General features: G+C 49.2%; 1 protein-coding gene across 1 annotated transcript; it reads left to right on the forward strand.

Moving 5' to 3' along the window:
• Nucleotides 1-4,238: 4,238 nt before the first annotated feature.
• FDXR (ferredoxin reductase) lies at nt 4,239-14,638 on the forward strand. Its single transcript, XM_036757971.1, has 12 exons — nt 4,239-4,423; nt 5,342-5,439; nt 8,939-9,034; nt 9,306-9,428; nt 9,794-9,907; nt 10,442-10,543; nt 10,898-11,005; nt 11,171-11,255; nt 11,419-11,618; nt 11,875-12,046; nt 13,156-13,326; nt 14,004-14,638. The coding sequence occupies exons 1-12, from the start codon at nt 4,342-4,344 to the stop codon at nt 14,132-14,134; spliced, it is 1,482 nt and encodes a 493-aa protein (XP_036613866.1). The 5' UTR covers nt 4,239-4,341; the 3' UTR covers nt 14,135-14,638.
• The last annotated feature ends 4,473 nt before the right edge of the window (nt 14,639-19,111 follow it).

Genomic DNA, 19,111 nt, shown 5'->3' on the forward strand with positions numbered 1-19,111 from the left:
TTTCTTCAGCTGTAGAATGGATGGAAATGAAATCTCTAGTACCTATCTTGCAAGTTTTTTGTGAGGTTAAATGAGATAATGTAAGTCATTTAAGTACTTTGCAGACCATAAAAAAAGTCAGGAAAATGTTTGATATTTAATATTAAACAGGTTTCATCTGAAATCCTACTCAGAAATGCACTAGCTGTATCTCCAGAGTTTAGCGAAGGGTTTAACGATGGATAGATGTTTGATTGTGTGATTTTGGGTAAACTACTTCATCCCATGAGCCTGTTTCTTCATCTGTAAAAGGAAGTTATTAGGGGGCAGAGCCAAGATGGCAGAGTAAAAGCAGGGACTCATCTGAGCTCTCCCAAATTCCCCTCCAAACATTAAAATAACACCTCAAAATGAATTCTGGAGCAACAGAAAGAATAAAAGGATAGGGGAAAACAATTTTCCAACCCAAGACAGCTTAGAAGGTTGGCAGGAGAGGTCTGCCTTACTGGGATCAGAGTGGAATGCAGTCCAGTGCAGGCCATCCCAGAAAGTCAGCATCGAAGGCCCTGTGTCCCATCAAAAGCCAGCAGTAGGCCTTAGAGGCAACTCAATCAGCCACAGCAGCTTCTGGAGTTCTCAGCAGTCCCAGGGAGAACCTGACCATAAAAGGTCACTATGGTGACAAGGAAGATCAAAACACAAACTTTCTATGGTCAGGTTATTTTTTTGATGTTTGCTCATTTTTCCAGCCTTTTTCTTGACTTTTAATTTTATGCCAAAGTTCGACTCTGCTCCCAGGGTGGAGGAAGCACTGTCCCAAGCTTTAGGTTTGTTTTTTTTTTTTGTGCTGCTGTATTTAGAGCTAGTTCTGGGGTGGGGAGGAGACTCCATAAGTTTCAATTTTTCCAAGATGGTATGATTGAAGGAGAGGTGTGATCACTATGTGGCCTATGTTCTGGTCTGTGAGCAATCACAAGTACTCCTTTCCTGGAACTGACCTGCTAGTGCTCCTCCTCTCCCTGGGACTGCGACCCAGAACTGTGTATGGGCATTGTAACATAGTGCTGCACCCAGTGCCAGCAAAGGATCTCCTGAAATTTGCTTCTAATCAGTTGTCTGACCTCCTTACCGTCTGTGGGCTGAGAGCTCTAGAAGCTGCTGCTGCTGATTGAGCTGCCTCTAAGGCCTACTGCTGGCTTCTCCCAGGGAGAGGCAGAAGAAAAATGGGGAAAAGAAATGAAAGTGGTATATGAAAGAGTCAATAACTTGGCAAAGAAGGCACATAAAAAAATACTGAAGAAAATGACATCTTAAAAAACAATAGGCCAAATGTTAAAAGAAGCACAAAAATCCACTGAGGAAAAGAATCCTTAAAAAGCAGAACTGGCCAGATGGAAGAGGGGGTACAAAAGTTCACTGAAGAAAATAATTCCTTAAAAATTAGAATTGGGCTAGTGGAAACTAATGATTCCATGAGACATCTAGAAACAATAAAACAAAATCAAAAGAATGAAAAAATAGAAAAAAAGTGTATAATGCCTCACTGGAAAAACAACCTACATGGAAAATACATGGAGGTGAGATCATTTAAGAATGATTGGACTAGCAGAAAGCCATGATCAAAAAAAGAACCTAGACATCATATTTCAAGAAATTATCAAGGAAAACTGCCCTGATATGTGAAAAACAGAGGGTAAAATAGAAATTAAAAGAATCCTCTGAGCATCTCCTGAAAAAGATCAAAAAAGGAAGACTCTCAGGAATATTATAGCTAAATTCCAGAGCTCCCAGGTCAAGGAGAAAATATTGCAAGCAGCCAGAATGAAACAATTTAAATATCACAGAGCCACAGTCAGAATAACACAGAATTGAGTAGCTTCTTCATTAAAGGATCAATAGTCTTGGAATATGATATTCCAGAAGGCAAAGGAGCTAGGATTACAACTAAGAATTACCTACCCAGCAAAACTCAGTATAACTGGGGGAGTGGGGGGCGGGGAGGAGGCGGAGAAATGGATATTTAATGAAATTTAAGATTTTCAAGCATTCCTGATGAAAAAACCAGAGCTGAATAAAAAATTTGGCATACAAATACAAGATTCAATAGAAGCATTAAAAGGTAAACAGGAAAGAGATTTAATAAACTGTTTACATCCTACATGGGAAGATGATACTTGTAACTTCTAAGAAATTTTTCTTTATTAGGCCAGTTAGAAGTATACATAATCAGAAGGCATGGGTGTGAGTTGACTATGATGGGATGACAGAAAAAAAAAATAAGCGGTGAGAAAAAAGGATGTACTGGGAGAAGGAGAAGGAGAAAGGGAGAGGTACAGCGGAATAAATTATCTCACATAAAAGAGGTACAAAAGAGCTTTTATAGTGCAGGGAAAGATGAGAGGGGGGCTGTGTTGGGCAACACTTGAACCTTACTCTTATTGGAATTGGCTCAAAGAAGGGATAACATACACACTCACTTGATTATAGAAATCTATTTCACCCTACGGGAAAGTAGGAGGCGAGGAGGATAAGAAAAGGTGGGAGGGACTGATGGGGGTGGGGAAGGGAAGGCAATAGTCAGAAGTAAAATACTTTTGAGGAGGGACAGGGGGAAAGGAAAGTTAGAAAAGGATAAATGGTGGGGGAAGCAGGATGGAGGGAAAAAAATTAGTAATCATAACTGTAAATGTGAATGGGATGAACTCACCCATAAAATAAGAGCAGACAGCAGAGTGGATTAAAAACCAAAATCTTACAACATGCAATTTACAAGACACAGAACAGAGTAAAGGGCTGGAAGAAAATCTATTATGCTTCAGCAAAAGCAAAAAAAAAAAAAAAAGCAGGAGTAGCAATCATTATCTCAGAAAAAGGAGAGGAAAAAATCTATTTAAAGGAGATAAGCCCTGCAGCTACATTTTGCTAAAAGGTACCATAGACAATGAAGTAATGTCAATATTAAACATATATGCACCAAATGATATAGCAGCCAAATTCTTAAAGAAAAAGTTAAATGTGTTACGGGAGGAAATAGACAGTAAAACCATATCACTGGGGGACCTCACTGCCCCTTTCAGAACTAGAAAAATCTAACAACAACAATAACAACAAACAAGAAAGAAGTTAAGGAAATGAATAGAATTTTAGAAAAGTTAGATATAATAGAGCTCTAGAAAGTTGAATGGGAATAGAAAGGAATATATCTTTTTCGCAGCAGTACATGACACCTACACAAAAACTGACCATCTATTAGGGCACAAAAACCTCACAATCAAATGCAGAAAAGTAGAAGTATTAAATACATTCTTTTCAGATCAAAATGCAATAAAAATTACATTCAATAAAGAGCCATGGAAATATAGATTAAAAATTAATCTGAAGCAAAATAATCTAATCCTAAAGAACGAGTGAGTCAAAGAAAAGGAAGTTAGTAGCACATTTGCTATTTGTCTCCCAGGATTGTTGGGAGGAAAGCATTTTATAAACCAGATGTTACAGAAATGGGAGATATTATTTTTATTTTCAGAAACAAAGGCTCCAGGGTTTCACTGAGAAGGGGACAGAGGTGGTGCTGTGGTTTAGTGCCAATTCTACCAAGGTGACAAAAACTGTGTGGATTTGGACAATTCCACTTTAGTACTTAGGGCCTCAGCTTTCTCATCTGTAAAATGGGTACTTCTAAGTACCCTTCCAGCCCTGGGAAGTCATAGACTTCAGAGACAGAGCATCCACATTTCTTCACTTTGGGAAGTGGTAATTAATATGCGTTTGGGCCTGAAATCTGGTGATTAGCCTCAGCCCGGTAAAGTTCTTCCCGAGGAAGGACAGGAAAGTGAAGTGCCATCATCTCCACAGGGTACTAAGCGCCCTTTTTACGATTGGCTGGAACTGGGCTCAGTCTAACCTTTAGGACGAATCAGAGAGAAAGAAATCGAGAAAAGTCTTTCTCTTGCGCCCAATCCCCGGGCCGTCAGGGAAGGGGCGGGGCAAATCACAACGCTCTCTTTTCATTGGTTGAGATCTATGTTCAGCGCCTTCTTGGAGGCAGGGAAAAAATGAAAGGAAGTTATACTTCCCCTCATTCCCTTTTCTCCTGGTGATTGGCTCAAATGAGCAACAAGGCGGGCCTCTGCACCGTCAGTACTCTCTTCTCCCGGAAGCTTGGGTGGGGGTGTGGCTATGCATGATAGAGGGCGGAGTCCAACGTTGGGAGGCGGGGCCATGGCGGCCCTGAGAGACCTGTGCGGGAGGAGAGGGGCGGGGCCTGGATCGTAACGCAGAGGGGGGGCGGGGCGGGGGCCTCTGAAGGCTCCAGGATCTTGGTCTCCCAACCCACAGGTGCTTGGCCCTCCCTGGCTCTCCATGGCTCCCCGGGGCTGGGGCTGCTGGCGCTTGGCAGCGCGGCCGCGGGCCCTGCTGCTTCCTGGTGCTGCCTTCCCTTTCGGTACGGGATGGGCAACAATGGGGGGCGGAGGTCTCCGAGGGTGGGGAGAGAAGGGGAGGAGAAGAAGGCCCCTCCCCCTCATCTGCAGGTGAGGAAACTGAGTCCAGGAGAGGTGAAGGAATCTGTCTGCCCAACGTCACCCCCGGCGAGTCAGGGGCCACGTCTAGGCTGAAGCCCAGCCCCGCTGACCCTCCGCTCAGGACCCTTTGGAGATTGGGGAGGGCAGAGGGAGGGAAGTCCCATCCCCCCTCCCATCGGCCCCCATGCAGGGGGGAGTATTTGAGAGGTGGGGGAGGGGTACCAGGCATTTCTAGGGGGCATATGGAAGTGACACGTGACAGTGTGGGGCATCTGCCATAGTGAGGGCAGCCTGGTGTGGGCAGGGGAGGAGTGAGTGAGTGTGTGTGTGTAAATAGAATGTGTGTGGAGGTGGAGTATAAGGACCTCGTGGAGGGGGGAGTGAAAGTGGAGCAAAATGTGTGGGGGTGAGATAAGGTCCCTGTGGCAGTGAGGAGGAAGGGAGAAAGAAGGAGTGAATGGAGGCATGTAAGGGGAGAGGACGGGAACAGAAGAGAGAAGGGTGAATGAATATGTGGAGGTGAGACGTGGACATGTGTGTGAGGGAGATAGAGACAGAGAAACACAGAGAAAATAGGAATGAATGAATGAATGAATGGTGGAGGTGAGGTGTAACAGGCTCTCCCTGTATGGGCTGCTGACTTTCCCTGGGCTTTGAGGTCCAGGACTGGCTGGAGATTGGGTACAGGGAAGGACAAAATGTAGGCTAGAAGGGGAGGAGGAGGAGGAGAAAGCTGTGGCATCTATAGGAGGTTGGTGCTGAAGTTTACTGCTGCATGCGAGGGGATATCCTTGGCATGAGATGAGGTATGTCTGACCTTAATCCCTCTCCACACCCAGGGTTCCACCAGCTGTTCTCTACCCTAGAGATGGCCCCTCACATTTGTGTGGTAGGCAGTGGTCCGGCTGGTTTCTATACAGCCCAACACCTGCTGAAGGTATGTGACTCTTCCTTATCTCTCCTATTCCCTTGGCTCAGATCCTCCAAAAGGTTAAAGACAGAGAACTTCTCTAGCATCCTATTCATGGAAGGCACTTTAAGAGATTTCCCAGATTCTGGAGGGTAAAGGACACTTTTTCTCTCCAAGCTTCAGGCTTCTCATCTGTAAAGGCAGGGTGTTGCAGCAGATGAGCTCTCAGGGCTCTTCCAGGCCTAATAATCCTGTTTCTGTGGATTCCTTTCACCTACCCCCCCCCCATCTTCTCTGCCCATCTTGGAGCACCACACATTGCCCTGGGGGTGTCTAGGGAGGCATGTGGCCTGGCTGATGCTGCTATGGTGCTGGCCTGTGTGAGGGAGAAGTTTCCTAATTTAGCCTAGCATCTCTTCAACCATCCCATTTCTGTAATCAGTTCCTGTTCTAAGCCTTCTCTATCTCCCCCCTTCATCTCAGAACTGCTTCTGATGACTCCTCATCCCAGCCCTCCTTCTCTCTCCTTTCACCACAGTCCCTTCCCTTAGGATCATAGACTGTTAAAACTCCCAGAGACCACAGACACCATCTCATCTAACCCCTTCATTTTACAGATGAGCCAAGAGCGATGAAAGGAGTAACTCAAGGTCACAAAGTTAGGTGATGGTAGAGCTGAGACTAGAACCAGGTCTGCTGATTCCCAGGCCAGTGCTGCTTCTACTGAGACCTTGCTGCTTCCTGACTCATCCTCTCCCCCCTCCTCAGCATGTTTCTCTGGTTCATCTTTGTAGGTGAAGGCTGAGCTCTTCATGCTGAAGTCACTGGCCTTGGTGGCCAATGCCCCAAGGCTGCCTGTTTCCCTTGAGCCTCAGGGCCAGCTCCCTGCTGGGGGGGAAGGGAGGGAGGTGGGAAGTAGGATTCAGTGAGGAAGTATCCAATATGGCATAATTAAAGTGTCCGGAAAGAAGCCCATACTGTGCTCTGAGCATCTATGGGTGAAACAGCCAACATGGTCCCTACCCTTAAGGAGCTTAAAGTATATTGGAGGAAACAGGGGAATAGGTGAGTCTTGACTTCATCAGAAGGGGCAGACAATGAAAGAAACCACAAGAAAAATGCCAAAGTCTGAGGGAATCAGGTTGAGTCAGACACCAAATCTGCCCCCTGCATTTTGTCTTCCTAATCATGTATGAAATTTTTTCTCTGAGCTTTTATGACCTCCGCTGTCAAGGAGAAAATCATAAACTCTAGGGCTTGGTTTGGGGAATCATAAATAAATGTTTACTTAATACCTTTATTTTATTTATGTACTTAATACCTAATACCTCAATCCCTAACATTTTATAGAGCATAGTGTTAAGTGCTGTCCAAACAAAGAGGTATGAGACAGGATCCCTGTCCTCAAGTAACTTAGAATCTAGTCTGAGGGACAGGGCTTGTAAAGGCGGAGTCATTAGTTAAGCAATTAAGAGGATATGAGTACCACATGCTCAGGTACAGTAAAAAAGAATACACAGACCAGGCCTTGTGAGGCTCAGTCTAATAGCAAAGACAGGATATGTTATAAATGAAAAACATGGATGAAGAATTAAAATTCATTTTATATATTGACTTCCTCTAGTAACTTGAAAAAAAATAAAGATGGATCAGGGTGGCATATATTAAGTGTTAGATGAATGGTGCAGATAATAAATGGAATTCAGAGAAAGGAAGGAGAGATTATTGGGGGCTGGGATGGCCTGGGAGGACTGTGAAGAGAAGGTAGGGCTTAATGTGGGCCTTGAAGGATAGATAGGACTTAGATAAGTGAAGAGGAAGTTGGGGAGGGCATTCTTGGCTGGGGGAATGTCAAAAACAAAGTTATGAGTGGTGTACCTGACCTATGGTCATAGGAAGTTAGAGCTGGAAGAGGCTTCAGAAATCATCCATTCCAACACATGAGGAAACTGAGGCCCTGAGAGAGAAGTGAAGTGACTTGTCTAAAGGTCACTCAGCTGAGATCTGGACGTGGGTCTTCTCTAGATCTCATGCTCTGGATGCTACTTCATGTTGTGTGCTTTGTGGGAAGCCCATGAATAGGCCAGTTTGTAGAAGGGGATTCACATGGAGGTAAAACGAGAGAAAAGGTTGGAGAGGTAGGCAGGAGCCAGATGGGGGATGATCAGGAATGCCAGAATCAGGGGGTTTGGACTCAATTTTCTAGGGCAATATCGAGGCCATTGAAGTGACATCAGATCTATATATTAGGAACACTAATCTGGTGACAGTGAATAGAGTAGTCAGGGGAGGGAGGAGGGTAGGAATTGAGAGGAGGGAAAATCATGGAGGTTAGGACAACCTTTACCAGACTGTTGTAATCATCTCAGTAGTCGATGGTGAGGGTCATTAACTCTGAATTAGGGTTGTGATAGTGGGAAAGGAAAGGAAGGGGCAGATTTGAGAGATAGTACCAAGGATCAAGGAATCTTGGTGACTGGGTATCAAGTCGGGAGGAGGGAGGATTATGACTGACTCTGTGCCTAGGGGAATGGTGTTTTTAAAGGCCAGAGCCTTTTGCTAAAAGTCATGTTTTAGCACACTGTATATTGCTGCTATGTGATGGGCAGGAGTATTAGAGCATGGTTCCTGGGGGAGTGATCAGAGTTGGGTGTCCATTTCAAAGTAATATTTCAGTTACTCCATGTGCCTGAACTATCATCCAAGCCTTCTGTGTGCTTCAGAACAGGGAAATGCCTAGCTCCCTGGAGAAACCCCTGTGATTCCCAAAACTCCTTTTAAAAAAAAAAGCCTTCCTGACATGCCCATGAAAACATCCCAGTTTTTCCTGCTGTCTTTGGTGCCTCTTGGGTAGACTTCAGTACGGATGAAGGTTCGGCAGGGCCCCTAGTCCTTCCAGTAGGCCTTAAGGGGCAGTGTGGGGCAGGACAGAGATGTCTCAAAACTCCAGAATGCTGCCTGAACCAGATTCAAATGTGATTGGGAAATGTTTAACAAAATCAATAAAAATACAGTGCTGCATAGATATTAATCTGTAGTCACTGTGAAGCCCACGGGGATCCATTTCTATTTGAGTTTGACACCACTCCAGTAGGAGGCAGTGTGCTGGCCCCAGAGCAGTGAAGGTCTCGGTTCTGATCATACCTCAGATAGCTCCTAGCTGTGCGACCCTGGCAAGTCTCTTAACTTTTCTAACCTACAGTTTCTTCCTCTGTAAAAACTGGGCTGATGATAATATTAATATGTTCTTAGAGCTTTTGTGAGGATCAAGTGAAATAATGTATTAAAGTGTTTTGCAAACCTTGAAGCACTGTCTTGGTGTGAGTTATTATAGCCCTTCTAAGACTTAAGACCTGGGCTTTGAATCTTCTGATCTGCTTGAACTGAATTCTCTTGGGAGGGAAATGTGATGAGTCATTATCATTATCATCATTATGGTCATCACTTCCAGTTCTATTGATGATGGGGGAGAGGAGGAGGAGTCTCTGGTCAGAGCAGCACTGTAGCTGCTGCCATCTCTCCTTAGCACCATCCTCGGGCTCAGGTGGACATCTATGAGAAGCAGCTGGTACCCTTTGGTTTGGTCCGCTTTGGAGTGGCTCCTGATCACCCGGAGGTGAAGGTGAGTTCCCTAGGCCTGGGGGTCCCCAAGGACTCAAGCCAAGATGAGAACGAGGCAGGAGTTCTGACTGGGCACTGACTCTTTGCATGGGCAGTCATGCTCCAGGGCACCTCTAGGGCTGATATGAGCCCCGCATCCCCAGAGGGAGCAGTCAAGGATTTCATAGAGGTTTCCTGACTCTAGAGCCTGCCATGTGTCCATATGATATCAAACTGAGGGTGGCATAAGAATGGTTGATCCCATGGCATTCACTTCTCCTGCCCTCTGGCAGAATGTTATCAGCACGTTTACCCAGACTGCCCACTCCCCTCGATGTGCCTTCAGAGGCAACGTGACTGTGGGAAGGGATGTGTCCATGGCAGAGCTTCGGGAAGCCTACCATGCTATTGTCTTGGTAAGTAGAAGGGATGGGTGACTTGTGAGAGTTTGAGGGAGGGTTGGGCAGAGATCACAAAAGCAAAGGGGTTAGAAATTTGGAGAGGTGGGGCATTTGGGGTTCAATGTGGTTGTGGGGTGAAAAGTTGTGAGTATGAAGGAAGGTAGGGGTGAGTAGGGGATGCAAACGGCTTAAGGTATGTTTGAATGTGAATGGTGTAATACAAACTTCTGGAGAGATGGACTAATATACAAAGGGCTAGAGTACTCCTGGGAACAGCAGGAGGGGGCAGTGCGGGGAAGAGGAATATGACCATCACTTGATCTGACTCTCCCAGTGGCCAGTGGATAGTGTGGGTTGTTCAAGGACATTTTCTTCTACAGAGCTATGGGGCAGAGGATCACCGGACCCTGGGCATTCCAGGTGAGGAGCTGCCGGGTGTAATCTCTGCCAGGGATTTTGTGGGCTGGTACAACGGGTTACCTGAGAACCGTGAGGTGAGTGTTGGGGGAAGAAGCATGCCTGGTTCCTCCAGACTTCTTGGGGAATATAACTCTCAGGCAAGGGCCAGAGGTAGCCAGTGATCATCTCTACTGTAGTGTTCAGACTGGGGAAGGAGTATGGAAAGAGATGTAGGGGTAGGGAGTGAATCTTGCAGTCTGATGGGGAAAACTAGATACATAGGAAAGACATCGAGGGAAGGAGCTTCATCAGAGGAAAGTGGTGTTCATAAGAAAGGCCTCTCAGAGGATGGGAAAGTTTTGAAAAAGAAGGATATAAATTGGCAGTGAGGTTGGGGTTTATCTAGCAGATGGGGCAGAGTCACAGAGATGGAAACAGGCATATGGTTTGTGTAAACCAGTAAACTAGCTTAATCAGAGCACAGAGCTGAGAAAGGGATGGAGGAACCATGGCAGGCAGAGAAGGGGGAATCCAGGACCTTCAGAGAGGGGAGGCAGGGCTGGGCTGGACACGGAGAGATCAGCTTTGGCCTGGTCAAAGTCCTCCTTTCTGAATCATTTCTCCCTTAGCTGGCACCTAACTTGAACTGCAATACGGCATTGATTCTGGGACAAGGGAATGTGGCTCTGGATGTGGCCCGGATCCTATTGACCCCAGCAGAGCTCCTGGAGGTGACTGGTGTTGAGGGGCCAGGGATTGTGGAGGATGGATGATGTGCAGAGAGCTCATAGCTCACAGCTCCACCGTTACCCCCTTCAGCCTCGGCTTGGGCTTCAGTCTTCTCTTTGTGCAAGGGAGGTCTCCACCTTCTATAGAGAGAAGAGCAGATTTAGAGTTAGTCTTTACCTGCCCTGGGTTGAGTTGAGTTGGGCATAGTACTGGCCATGACCACCAGGGGGAAGTGGTGCAATTTCTGACCAACCTGTTGTATCTCTAAGATTCTGGGTTTAGGAAGCTGAGTGAAAAGAATTCCTACCCCTTGTTCCCTGGTACCAGAAACCTTCAAGGGTCTTCTTATCCTTCAGAAAACAGACATCACTGCAGAAGCACTGAAGATGCTGAAACAGAGTCAAGTGAAAAGGGTGTGGATTGTGGGACGCAGGGGACCTCTGCAAGTAGCCTTTACCATCAAGGTGAGAAGGGCTGGGGTTCCTCAGAGCTGGAGTGTTACCTTTTTCCCCCAGGATGGGATTGGGCTAGTCTCAGGGATTTGAGATCTTGGTCTTTTTCTTCCCTTGATGCCCAATATATTCCTCATGACCCTTCATGTTCTTAATCATGTTCCTAATGGCCTCCAGGAGCTCCGGGAGATGGTTAACCTACCTGGGAGCCAGCCCCTTTTGGACCCTGCAGATTTCTCAGATCTGGAAAAATCGATCAAAGGTAAGGGGCATTGAATCTGGGTTCCTCTGGTGATTGGAGGGAGGAAAGTCCAAGAGAGACATTGAGTTCCAGGAAGGAAGTTGCCTGTCCTGGTTGATACAGGGCTGAGCAGGTGCCCGAAGGGAAAGGGAGCGGTCTCAGAACTGCTGGATGTTATTGTCAGAGGCTCCCCGTCCAAGGAAGCGGCTATTGGAGCTTATGGTACGAACAGCACTGAAGCCACCAGAGGCCAAGGAGGCTGATAGGAGAGCTGAGACCTCTCGAGCCTGGGGCCTCCGCTTCTTACGCAGTCCTCAGGAGGTGCTGCCCTCTCCAGACAGAGGTCGAGTTGCTGGGATCCGCCTGGCTGTCATGAGACTAGAGGTAAGGATAGGGACAGCCCTCTGCTTTCCCCTTCCCTTCATACTTGTAGGAGCTCCTTACTCTTCCCAAGACCCCTAGGGAATCCTTAATGGGAAGGATAAGGTGAGAAATGCCTTGACAGCCAGCTCCTTGCATTGATTCTGGTTGTGAGGTTCAAATCCTTGCCTGGTTCTTAGGTGGGGTGCTATGGGCTATGTGCTATGGGCATCTTATCTGAATGCACACTCAACTCTTGTCATGCCCTTATTTCCTGTAGGGCTCTGGTGAGGATGCCCAAGCAGTTCCCACAGGGGCAGTAGAGGATGTGCCATGTGGACTGGTGCTGAGCAGTGTTGGTTATAAGAGCCGTCCAATTGACCCCACTGTGCCCTTTGATCCCAAGCTTGGAGTTATCCCCAACAGCGAGGGTCGCGTGTTGGGTGCACCAGGTGTGTGTGAAGGTGGTGGTTGAAAAGTGGGAGGGGGAAAGAGATATGAGAAGGTAATGAGGTGGGGGACAATGGGTATGGAGCCCTCAAAGGTCAGACTTTTTCAATGTATTGCTTAGTTTTGCTAATCTGTTTCTTCACCTTTAAAAATCATTTGTTACATGGGATGGCTTTCTGGCAAGGGGATGGGGACGGATATTTTGAAAAATATAGGTGGTACAAAAACAAAGGTCCATGAAAAGTTATTTTTCAAAGGGAAAGAGGAGAGGCCGGGTGACCCTTTCTTAGGGAACGAAGTGTGTAGACACAGATGAAGAGAAGGGAGGATATAAAGGGGAGGAGGAGAAACAGTTGGCTATAGGAAGAGAGAAGAGCCAGAGGCTAGGGATAGAGATACCAAAGATAGATTGGGACAGATAAAATTAAATTCATCAAATATTTAAGCACCTACTGTGTGTAGAACACTGGTAGCTAGCCTCTGGTAAGATAGAAGATAGGCTTCCTTTTATGTGCTGTCTTCCCCCAGTAGAATGTAACCCCTTCGAGGGCTGGGACTGTCTTTCTGCTTGTATTTGTACTCTATGCCCAGCCCTTAGCACAGTGCCTGCACATAGTAGGTGCTGAATAAATGCTTGTTGATTGACTGACCTCATGCGTGTACCTCATGGGGGAAACGGTGGATTGGGGGATATGACACAAATAACACAGTAAGTATATAATATGTTTGAGGGAAAGGTCATCACTTACTCTGAGGATCAGGGAAGACTTTATTGAGGAAATACCATTTGATTTGATCTTTAAGGGATGGGTTAGAATTCAACAGGTGGCAGAGGCATCATAGGAAAGGCAGTGAGGAAAGGCATAAGGGTGAGGAGACAAAGTGTATGAGGTACGAGTCATCACTTGGCTAGAGTACCAAGTAGGAGCTGGGGAGTGTAAGATAAAGTAGGGTGGCACCAGGTTGCACAGGGCCTTGAATGCCAGAGTGGGCCAGGCTGTCACAGAGGCCGTGTGTCTCTGTGAAAGGTGGTGGAGGAGGCAGGCTTGTTAGGCATGTACTCAAACTCATGTTCTCAATTCTGTTTGTTCCATTTCTACCTTGTCTCTAGGTCTGTACTGTAGTGGCTGGGTTAAGCGAGGTCCCACTGGTGTCATTGCCACCACCATGAATGACAGCTTCCTCACTGGCCAGGCCCTGCTGCAAGACCTTAAGGAGGGAGTGCTGCCCTTAGGCCCCAAGCTTGGCTACTCCGTCATAGAGCCCCTACTCAGAAATCGAGGTAGGATGGGTGACAGCCCCTAGCAGGAGAAATAGGGAACCGGCCTCATTTGTAGGATCATTGATTTAAAGGCCGTGGAGCCAACAGGCTGGGAAGGACTGGAGGAAAATCTATAGGAAGTAAAGGACAATGGGTGAGAAGAGGAACCTAGTCCTGAATCAGTGACTTTTCTGGAAGTCCTCTGCTCTTTCGAGGTTAGTGGAGATTCTGGGGTGGGGCAGGTGGCAGGGCTCAATCAAACAGACTCATTACACTGTGTACTTCTTATGCTGTGCGTTATAGTATACAATACACAGCACTATATACTGTGTGCTAGGAGCTACAAAGACAAATCTGAGAGACTGACTGGGAGGCCATGGTAATACTAGTCCAGGCAAGAAGTCGGATGTCATAGCGAAGATATGGCACGATTTGGCAACTCCTAAATAAGAGGGGTGAGGGAGAGGGAGGGATAGAGAATAGGGCCCAACTTGTGAACACGGGAGAAAGGAAGGAGGGCCACGTCTTAGCAGAAATAGGGAAGTTTGCAAGATGGGTTTGGGGCAGGGGGGGTGGGAGATTTTGTTCTGTACATATTGGGACGAGGGAGCAGCAGTAGAAAGGAAGTGTGAAGTAGCTAGTGGGGTAGTTCTGGCAGACTTGACCCATGTGTTCCTTTTTTTTTTTTACTGCTCCAGGGGTCCAGCCCGTCTCCTTTGAGGACTGGGAGAAGCTAGATGCAGAAGAGGTGGCTCGGGGCCAGGCAGCTGGGAAGCCCCGGGAAAAACTGGTGGATCCACAACAGATGCTACGAATAATAAGACACTGACTCTTCAGATCTGTCCTAGGCCCCAGAGTTTGGCCCATAGAGTGGCAGGGCCAAATTCAGGTGTGGGAGTGATCCAGGAACATGACCTGGTCTGGGCTGGACCAGAGAAGGGGCAAGGAACGACAAAAGACAGTTTGCCCTTGAGCTCTGTGCTCTCTGTATCTCGAAGCCCCCTCCCTGCCTCCCTCAGCCTATGCCACTGCCTCCAGTGCCTTTTGGGGCAAGTTCTCTGCCTCCCTCCCTCCACTGTTTTTTTGTTTTTAGCACGTTCCATTTTAGCCTTCAGCATTTGGATCACTTTATGTTGTGGGGGAGGGGCAGGTCAGATATTGTTCTGAATCCCCAGAAGCCTCAGCTTACATCAGTGCTCCAAACCAGAGCATAGATCCCCACTGCCGTCCTAACGCATCCTTCATCAGACGAGCCTCAGTGGGCCACAGGTATCAGGAACCAAGGTGAAAGTAAAAAACTGGAATAAAAGTAGAAATAAAGAACTGTGTGAGTGAGATGAATTCTTTGGATCCTGCCCAGGTTTACCCTCTCAATAGCCCTTGACCCGCATGGCCACCAGGTGGCGGTGTGTCTCCCTAAGAGATCCACTGTCCCAGTCCTCCCGGCAGGTCTCAATGGGGGACCCAGAAACCCTCTCCCTGCAATTTTCGCTGCTGCCACTCTTCTGCCCTTGCCTCCAAACAGATGGCTTTTTTGGTAACGCGGGCCCTTTTAGCAGTGTGGGTGAAGGGTAGGGACCTCTTCTCGGAAAAAATGTTTTTAAATAATGGGAAGTCATGGTAGATTTTGGTTAGAGGTTCATGAAAATGAAGATGTAAATGTTTTTCCCTCTGGGTTTTCAGGGACTCCAGGTGAAGAGCCCTTTTAGTAGAGGAGGCCAAGGAGTACCAGTCAGCCCCATCTCCCTCAGGCTTTCTTTGGCTTCTCCCAGGCTCCTGAGGAGGAGGAGGAGAAAAGGCAGTGCCGGGAGCTGTTCTTCCCCCCTCCCTGTTCCCAAGGGCTTGCTGTGCAACCTTTCTGTCCGTGGAGGGCACCCCTCCTCCTGGCTGGGGCTCCTTCAGCCCCTCGCCGTCACTGATCGTGCCTTCCACGTGGTTTTCCAAGCCCCTTTTGAAGTTGGGGGTCACTCCCGGAGGCTGGGGAATGGTGTGTATTCTAGAAATGAAGAAGAGCTCCAAAGCGCAGAACAGAAGCCAGGAGTCCTGGCTCGCAACATCCTTTTCCCTCGACTCCCCCTCCCGGTAGCTTCCCTGCCCCGAGAGAGGTTGGGGAGAGAGCAAGGAGGTGGTCAGAAGAGATCGGAGCATCGGCGTTAAGGCTGCATGCAAAGTGGCTCGAGGAGCCCGAGCGATCCGACGCTGCCTTCCGGCTATCTCCGGACTGACTCTGGGAGCAGAAGGGGGGCTGCGCTCCGAGGGGCGGGCGGGAGGGCGGGAGGCGGAAGGAGTCGATGCCCCCGCAGGACTTGCCGGGGACTAGGCAACAACAGCGGACGACTCGGCCACATTTAAACTGGCTAGCGAAGCGAAGCTGCAAGCGGGCAGCCCAGCCCAGCTTGGCCCCGGGCGCCAGGCACGGAGGGGGACAAGGGCCAGGAGCATGGAGTCCCGGGGAGGGCCCGGTCCAGCACATCTGGTAGCGGCTCCGGAGCGCCTAGGCATAGCTCCCAATTGAACGCCCGAGGTGCCCTCCCGGAGCCCCTGGCAGGGCGGCCGCAGGATAAGTCGCGGAGTAGCGGGATTCCGTGAGGAGTCGGAGGCGAGGGCGCAGGAGGACGAGCGGGCGGGCGGGCCGGCGGGCGAAGCGCCCCTTCTCTTCCCTGGGTGAGTGCGCTGCAGGAGGCGGGGCGGGCCAGCAACCCTAGGGTGGGGGGCGGCAACTTCGCCACCAACTTAGGGCTATTGGTGCTGGGATCCGGTCGGAGATGGGGCAAGGACGGCGGAGACCTAGACAGGAGAATACCCGGGGAACTCTGGAGCGCGCGATCCTGCCCTGCTCGAGGAGGAAGGGCAGCGAGCTGGAGGTGAGCACCCGGACCAAAGACCCAGGGGATATACGGAGACTGCGAGCCGGGAGCTGGGAGCGCGGTGCAGAGCAGCAGAGAGCGAGGGGACATACAGGAGACAAGCCAGCTGGGAGGGGACGCCCTGGGGACGCGGGGAAGGACGTGAGTAGAGAGGCCCGGAGCAGCGCACAGTCCTGTCGGCCTGCGGGGGCGAGAAGGAATCCGAGAGGTCCTTTCACTGGCTTAGCCTTGGGCAGGTGGTACTGGGAGGGGGCGGCCAGGGACCCAAATGTCCAAACTGCATTACTCGTCTCTCCGGCCCCCCATCCCACCCCAGCCAACTGTTGCGGGCAGTAGGGCCACAAGCTGGGAACCGTGACTGGATCTGGCTCTAGCCCAGGGGATCGGGTCGGGAGGGAGGCAGAGAGCCGCTGGCGTTCCCTAAGTCCGTCTGTCCCCACCTACAAACAGTCTCCTTGGCACATTGTCGGAGCCGTTCTCATCACCGCCTGTTCGCTGTTTGCCCTTCCCCTTCAGTCCCCGCTTCTTTCCTCTCTCATTCCTCCTTCCCTCGTCCCTCAACATATTGTCTGCTCTCACAAACCCGAGATTCTGCGACTTAGGGAGTGGGGGATGGAGCGCCTAGGAGGTGTTAGTGCTTCTTCCCCTCCCACCCCTAAAGACAGACCCTGACACTCAGGTATCCGAGGACAGGAAAGGAAGAAGTGGGGGGGAAAGGTGTGTGCTAGGCGGGCGCTGGGCACAAGTCTGGCTTGGTAGCTGCTGGGAGCAGTGGGTCCCTCTATTTCCTTCTGCCTCTCCCCCATTCTTGCTTTCTGCCAAGAGCACCAAGGGTCCGTGGTATTGAGATCCAGATAGTGTCCAGCTCGAATCAGGCGGAGTCTGGGAGAATTGTGGCTGTTGCTGTCTGCTATGTAATGTCCAAGCGCTAAACTGTTATAGGACAATTAGCGAAGCAAAGAAGAGAGAACCTAGGGTCTCTGGTTTCCCGAAAGTAATCGCCAGCCAGGACGGCTCATTCTCACATACACTCCAGATCTTCCTAGACCGGACTTCTACACCTCCCCCACCCCATCCCCACCCCATCCACTGTTTGGACATCCTAGGCTGATGGCTCACGAAAGGCGGGATTCTAGTAAGGGGAGAGAGAGAGCTTAATGAGGCCCCCAGCCCCTCGACCCTTATTCTCTTACTTGCCCCTCCAGAGCCTAGTAGGAACTCGTCCTAGCCTTAGACTCCTAGCCCTCATCCTCACCTTTTGCCTGAATCTGTGACTCTCCCTGGGAGGGCCGAGAGCAAGATGAAAGGGAGCTAGGGAAAGGCAGGGAGCCGGGCTCCAGGGTTCCTTCCTAAAGCATCTAATCTTTCGGAACGGGGGACAGAGGGACAAGGTCTGTAACATGCTTGGAGATCCTTGTTTGCAGAAGCAACCTCACCGGAGTGGGGATGGACTGGGGGACAAGGGGTGTGTGTGTGCGTGTGTGTGTGCGTGTGTGTGTGTGCGCGCACACCCGGGGAGAGGGTCGAGTCCGCAGGTAGCAGTGACGCTAGTGCTTGGGCGGTCTCGGATTGACCGCCAGGAGGGGCTCAAAGCCACCGCAGCATCGCTTGTGTCCTTGAGCCTCTGGGTGGCTATGGCCCTCCTCGCCTGCGCCCCTTCCTCCCATGATGGGGTGGGAGCAACCTGATGTCTCGTTCCCTATGAATTATTTATCACTGGCCTAAAAATACCCCGAACTTCACAGCCCGAGTGTCAAAGATCCCTGCTGGGGTGAGGTGGGGAGGGGGTAGACAAGGGCGTCTGGGGGTAGGGGGAGGGGAGATGTGTAGAAGAATTAGCCACTAAAGGGAAAGACCACTATCCTAGGACATAAGGCTCCTGAACTTCTGGGATGGGATGGTAAGGGAGGAAGGGGAGGGAGGAAGGAGAAGGGAAGGATACCAGCTTGCCGGGAGCTGGCTGTGAAACATCTGGACGGCTATTGGGGGTGGTACTCAGGCAGCCCAAAAGAACCTTCGGGGGAAGCACTTTGTGATGGGCAGGTGGGTGAGATTATTGGGTTCTGCCCATTTTCTCTGGGACCCCCTCCTGCTAACCCTCCCCGCAGTCCAGCCGTTGATTCCCTTCTCTGGGCATCCATAAAATGTGGGAGAATAACTGAGGGGCAACAAAGGTGTGGGGAGGGGAAAGTGTCCAACTGTATTTGAATATTGGTTCTTTACTCACCGTCTCCGATCTAAACAAGCCATTTAAATAACCACCCTAGGCCTCGGTTTCCTCATACATAAATTGAGGGGGGCGTTGGGGATTAGGCTAGCTTATCTGTAAGGTTTTAGACTCTAATTCTATGATATCATGATGGGAAGAGTGGAGTACCTGGTGGAGGAAGAGTGGGGGGAAAGTCTTGGAGAGCCTCTTGAGATTGGCTAATCTGAGAAAAATAATGCTTACTAATGCATCAAGGGAGAGAAGGGGGGAGGGAGGGGGAAGGGAGGGGGGAGGGAGAAAGAGAGGAGAGAGAGAGATTAGAGACAAAGAAAGACAGACAAAGATCTGCCTGCTCCTTCCACTAGTTTCCAGGCCCCCCAAAACTATTTTCCCCTGACTCAGCTTACTGATATTTGAAACACCATCAATGGGACTCTATTCTGTCAGTTTAAGATTTTGATTGTAATTAAAATATCAGTACCCTAGGAGGCAAAAAACTTTAAACTCTATTTTTGAACTTTATCTCTCAGCTCCAGTTTGGTGTAACTGAGTCTCAAGTCCTTTCCTGAAAACAAGATTTGAGAAAGAATGAAAGCCCCAGGGAATTGAAGGTATAGGGAAGAGTGTTGCCCAGAGAGTGAGGTAGCTCAATGAGGGAAAGTTAAGAATGGTCAGTCCATTGTCTGGGAACTATGCTAAATGCTGGATGGTAAAAGGTCATAGACTGATG

This window comes from Trichosurus vulpecula, chromosome 4, assembly GCF_011100635.1.
Source record: "Trichosurus vulpecula isolate mTriVul1 chromosome 4, mTriVul1.pri, whole genome shotgun sequence".
Lineage (NCBI taxonomy): Eukaryota > Metazoa > Chordata > Mammalia > Diprotodontia > Phalangeridae > Trichosurus > Trichosurus vulpecula.

What these genes read in the sequence shown, in the direction of transcription:
- FDXR (XM_036757971.1), top strand. Translation starts at nt 4,342, where the DNA reads ATGGCTCCCCGGGGCTGGGGCTGCTGGCGCTTGGCAGCGCGGCCGCGG. An exon ending in CCCCAGCAGAGCTCCTGGAG is followed by an intron (nt 10,544 to 10,897) that starts GTGACTGGTGTT and finishes CTTATCCTTCAG; the next exon opens with AAAACAGACATCACTGCAGA. An exon ending in TCTGGAAAAATCGATCAAAG is followed by an intron (nt 11,256 to 11,418) that starts GTAAGGGGCATT and finishes TGTTATTGTCAG; the next exon opens with AGGCTCCCCGTCCAAGGAAG.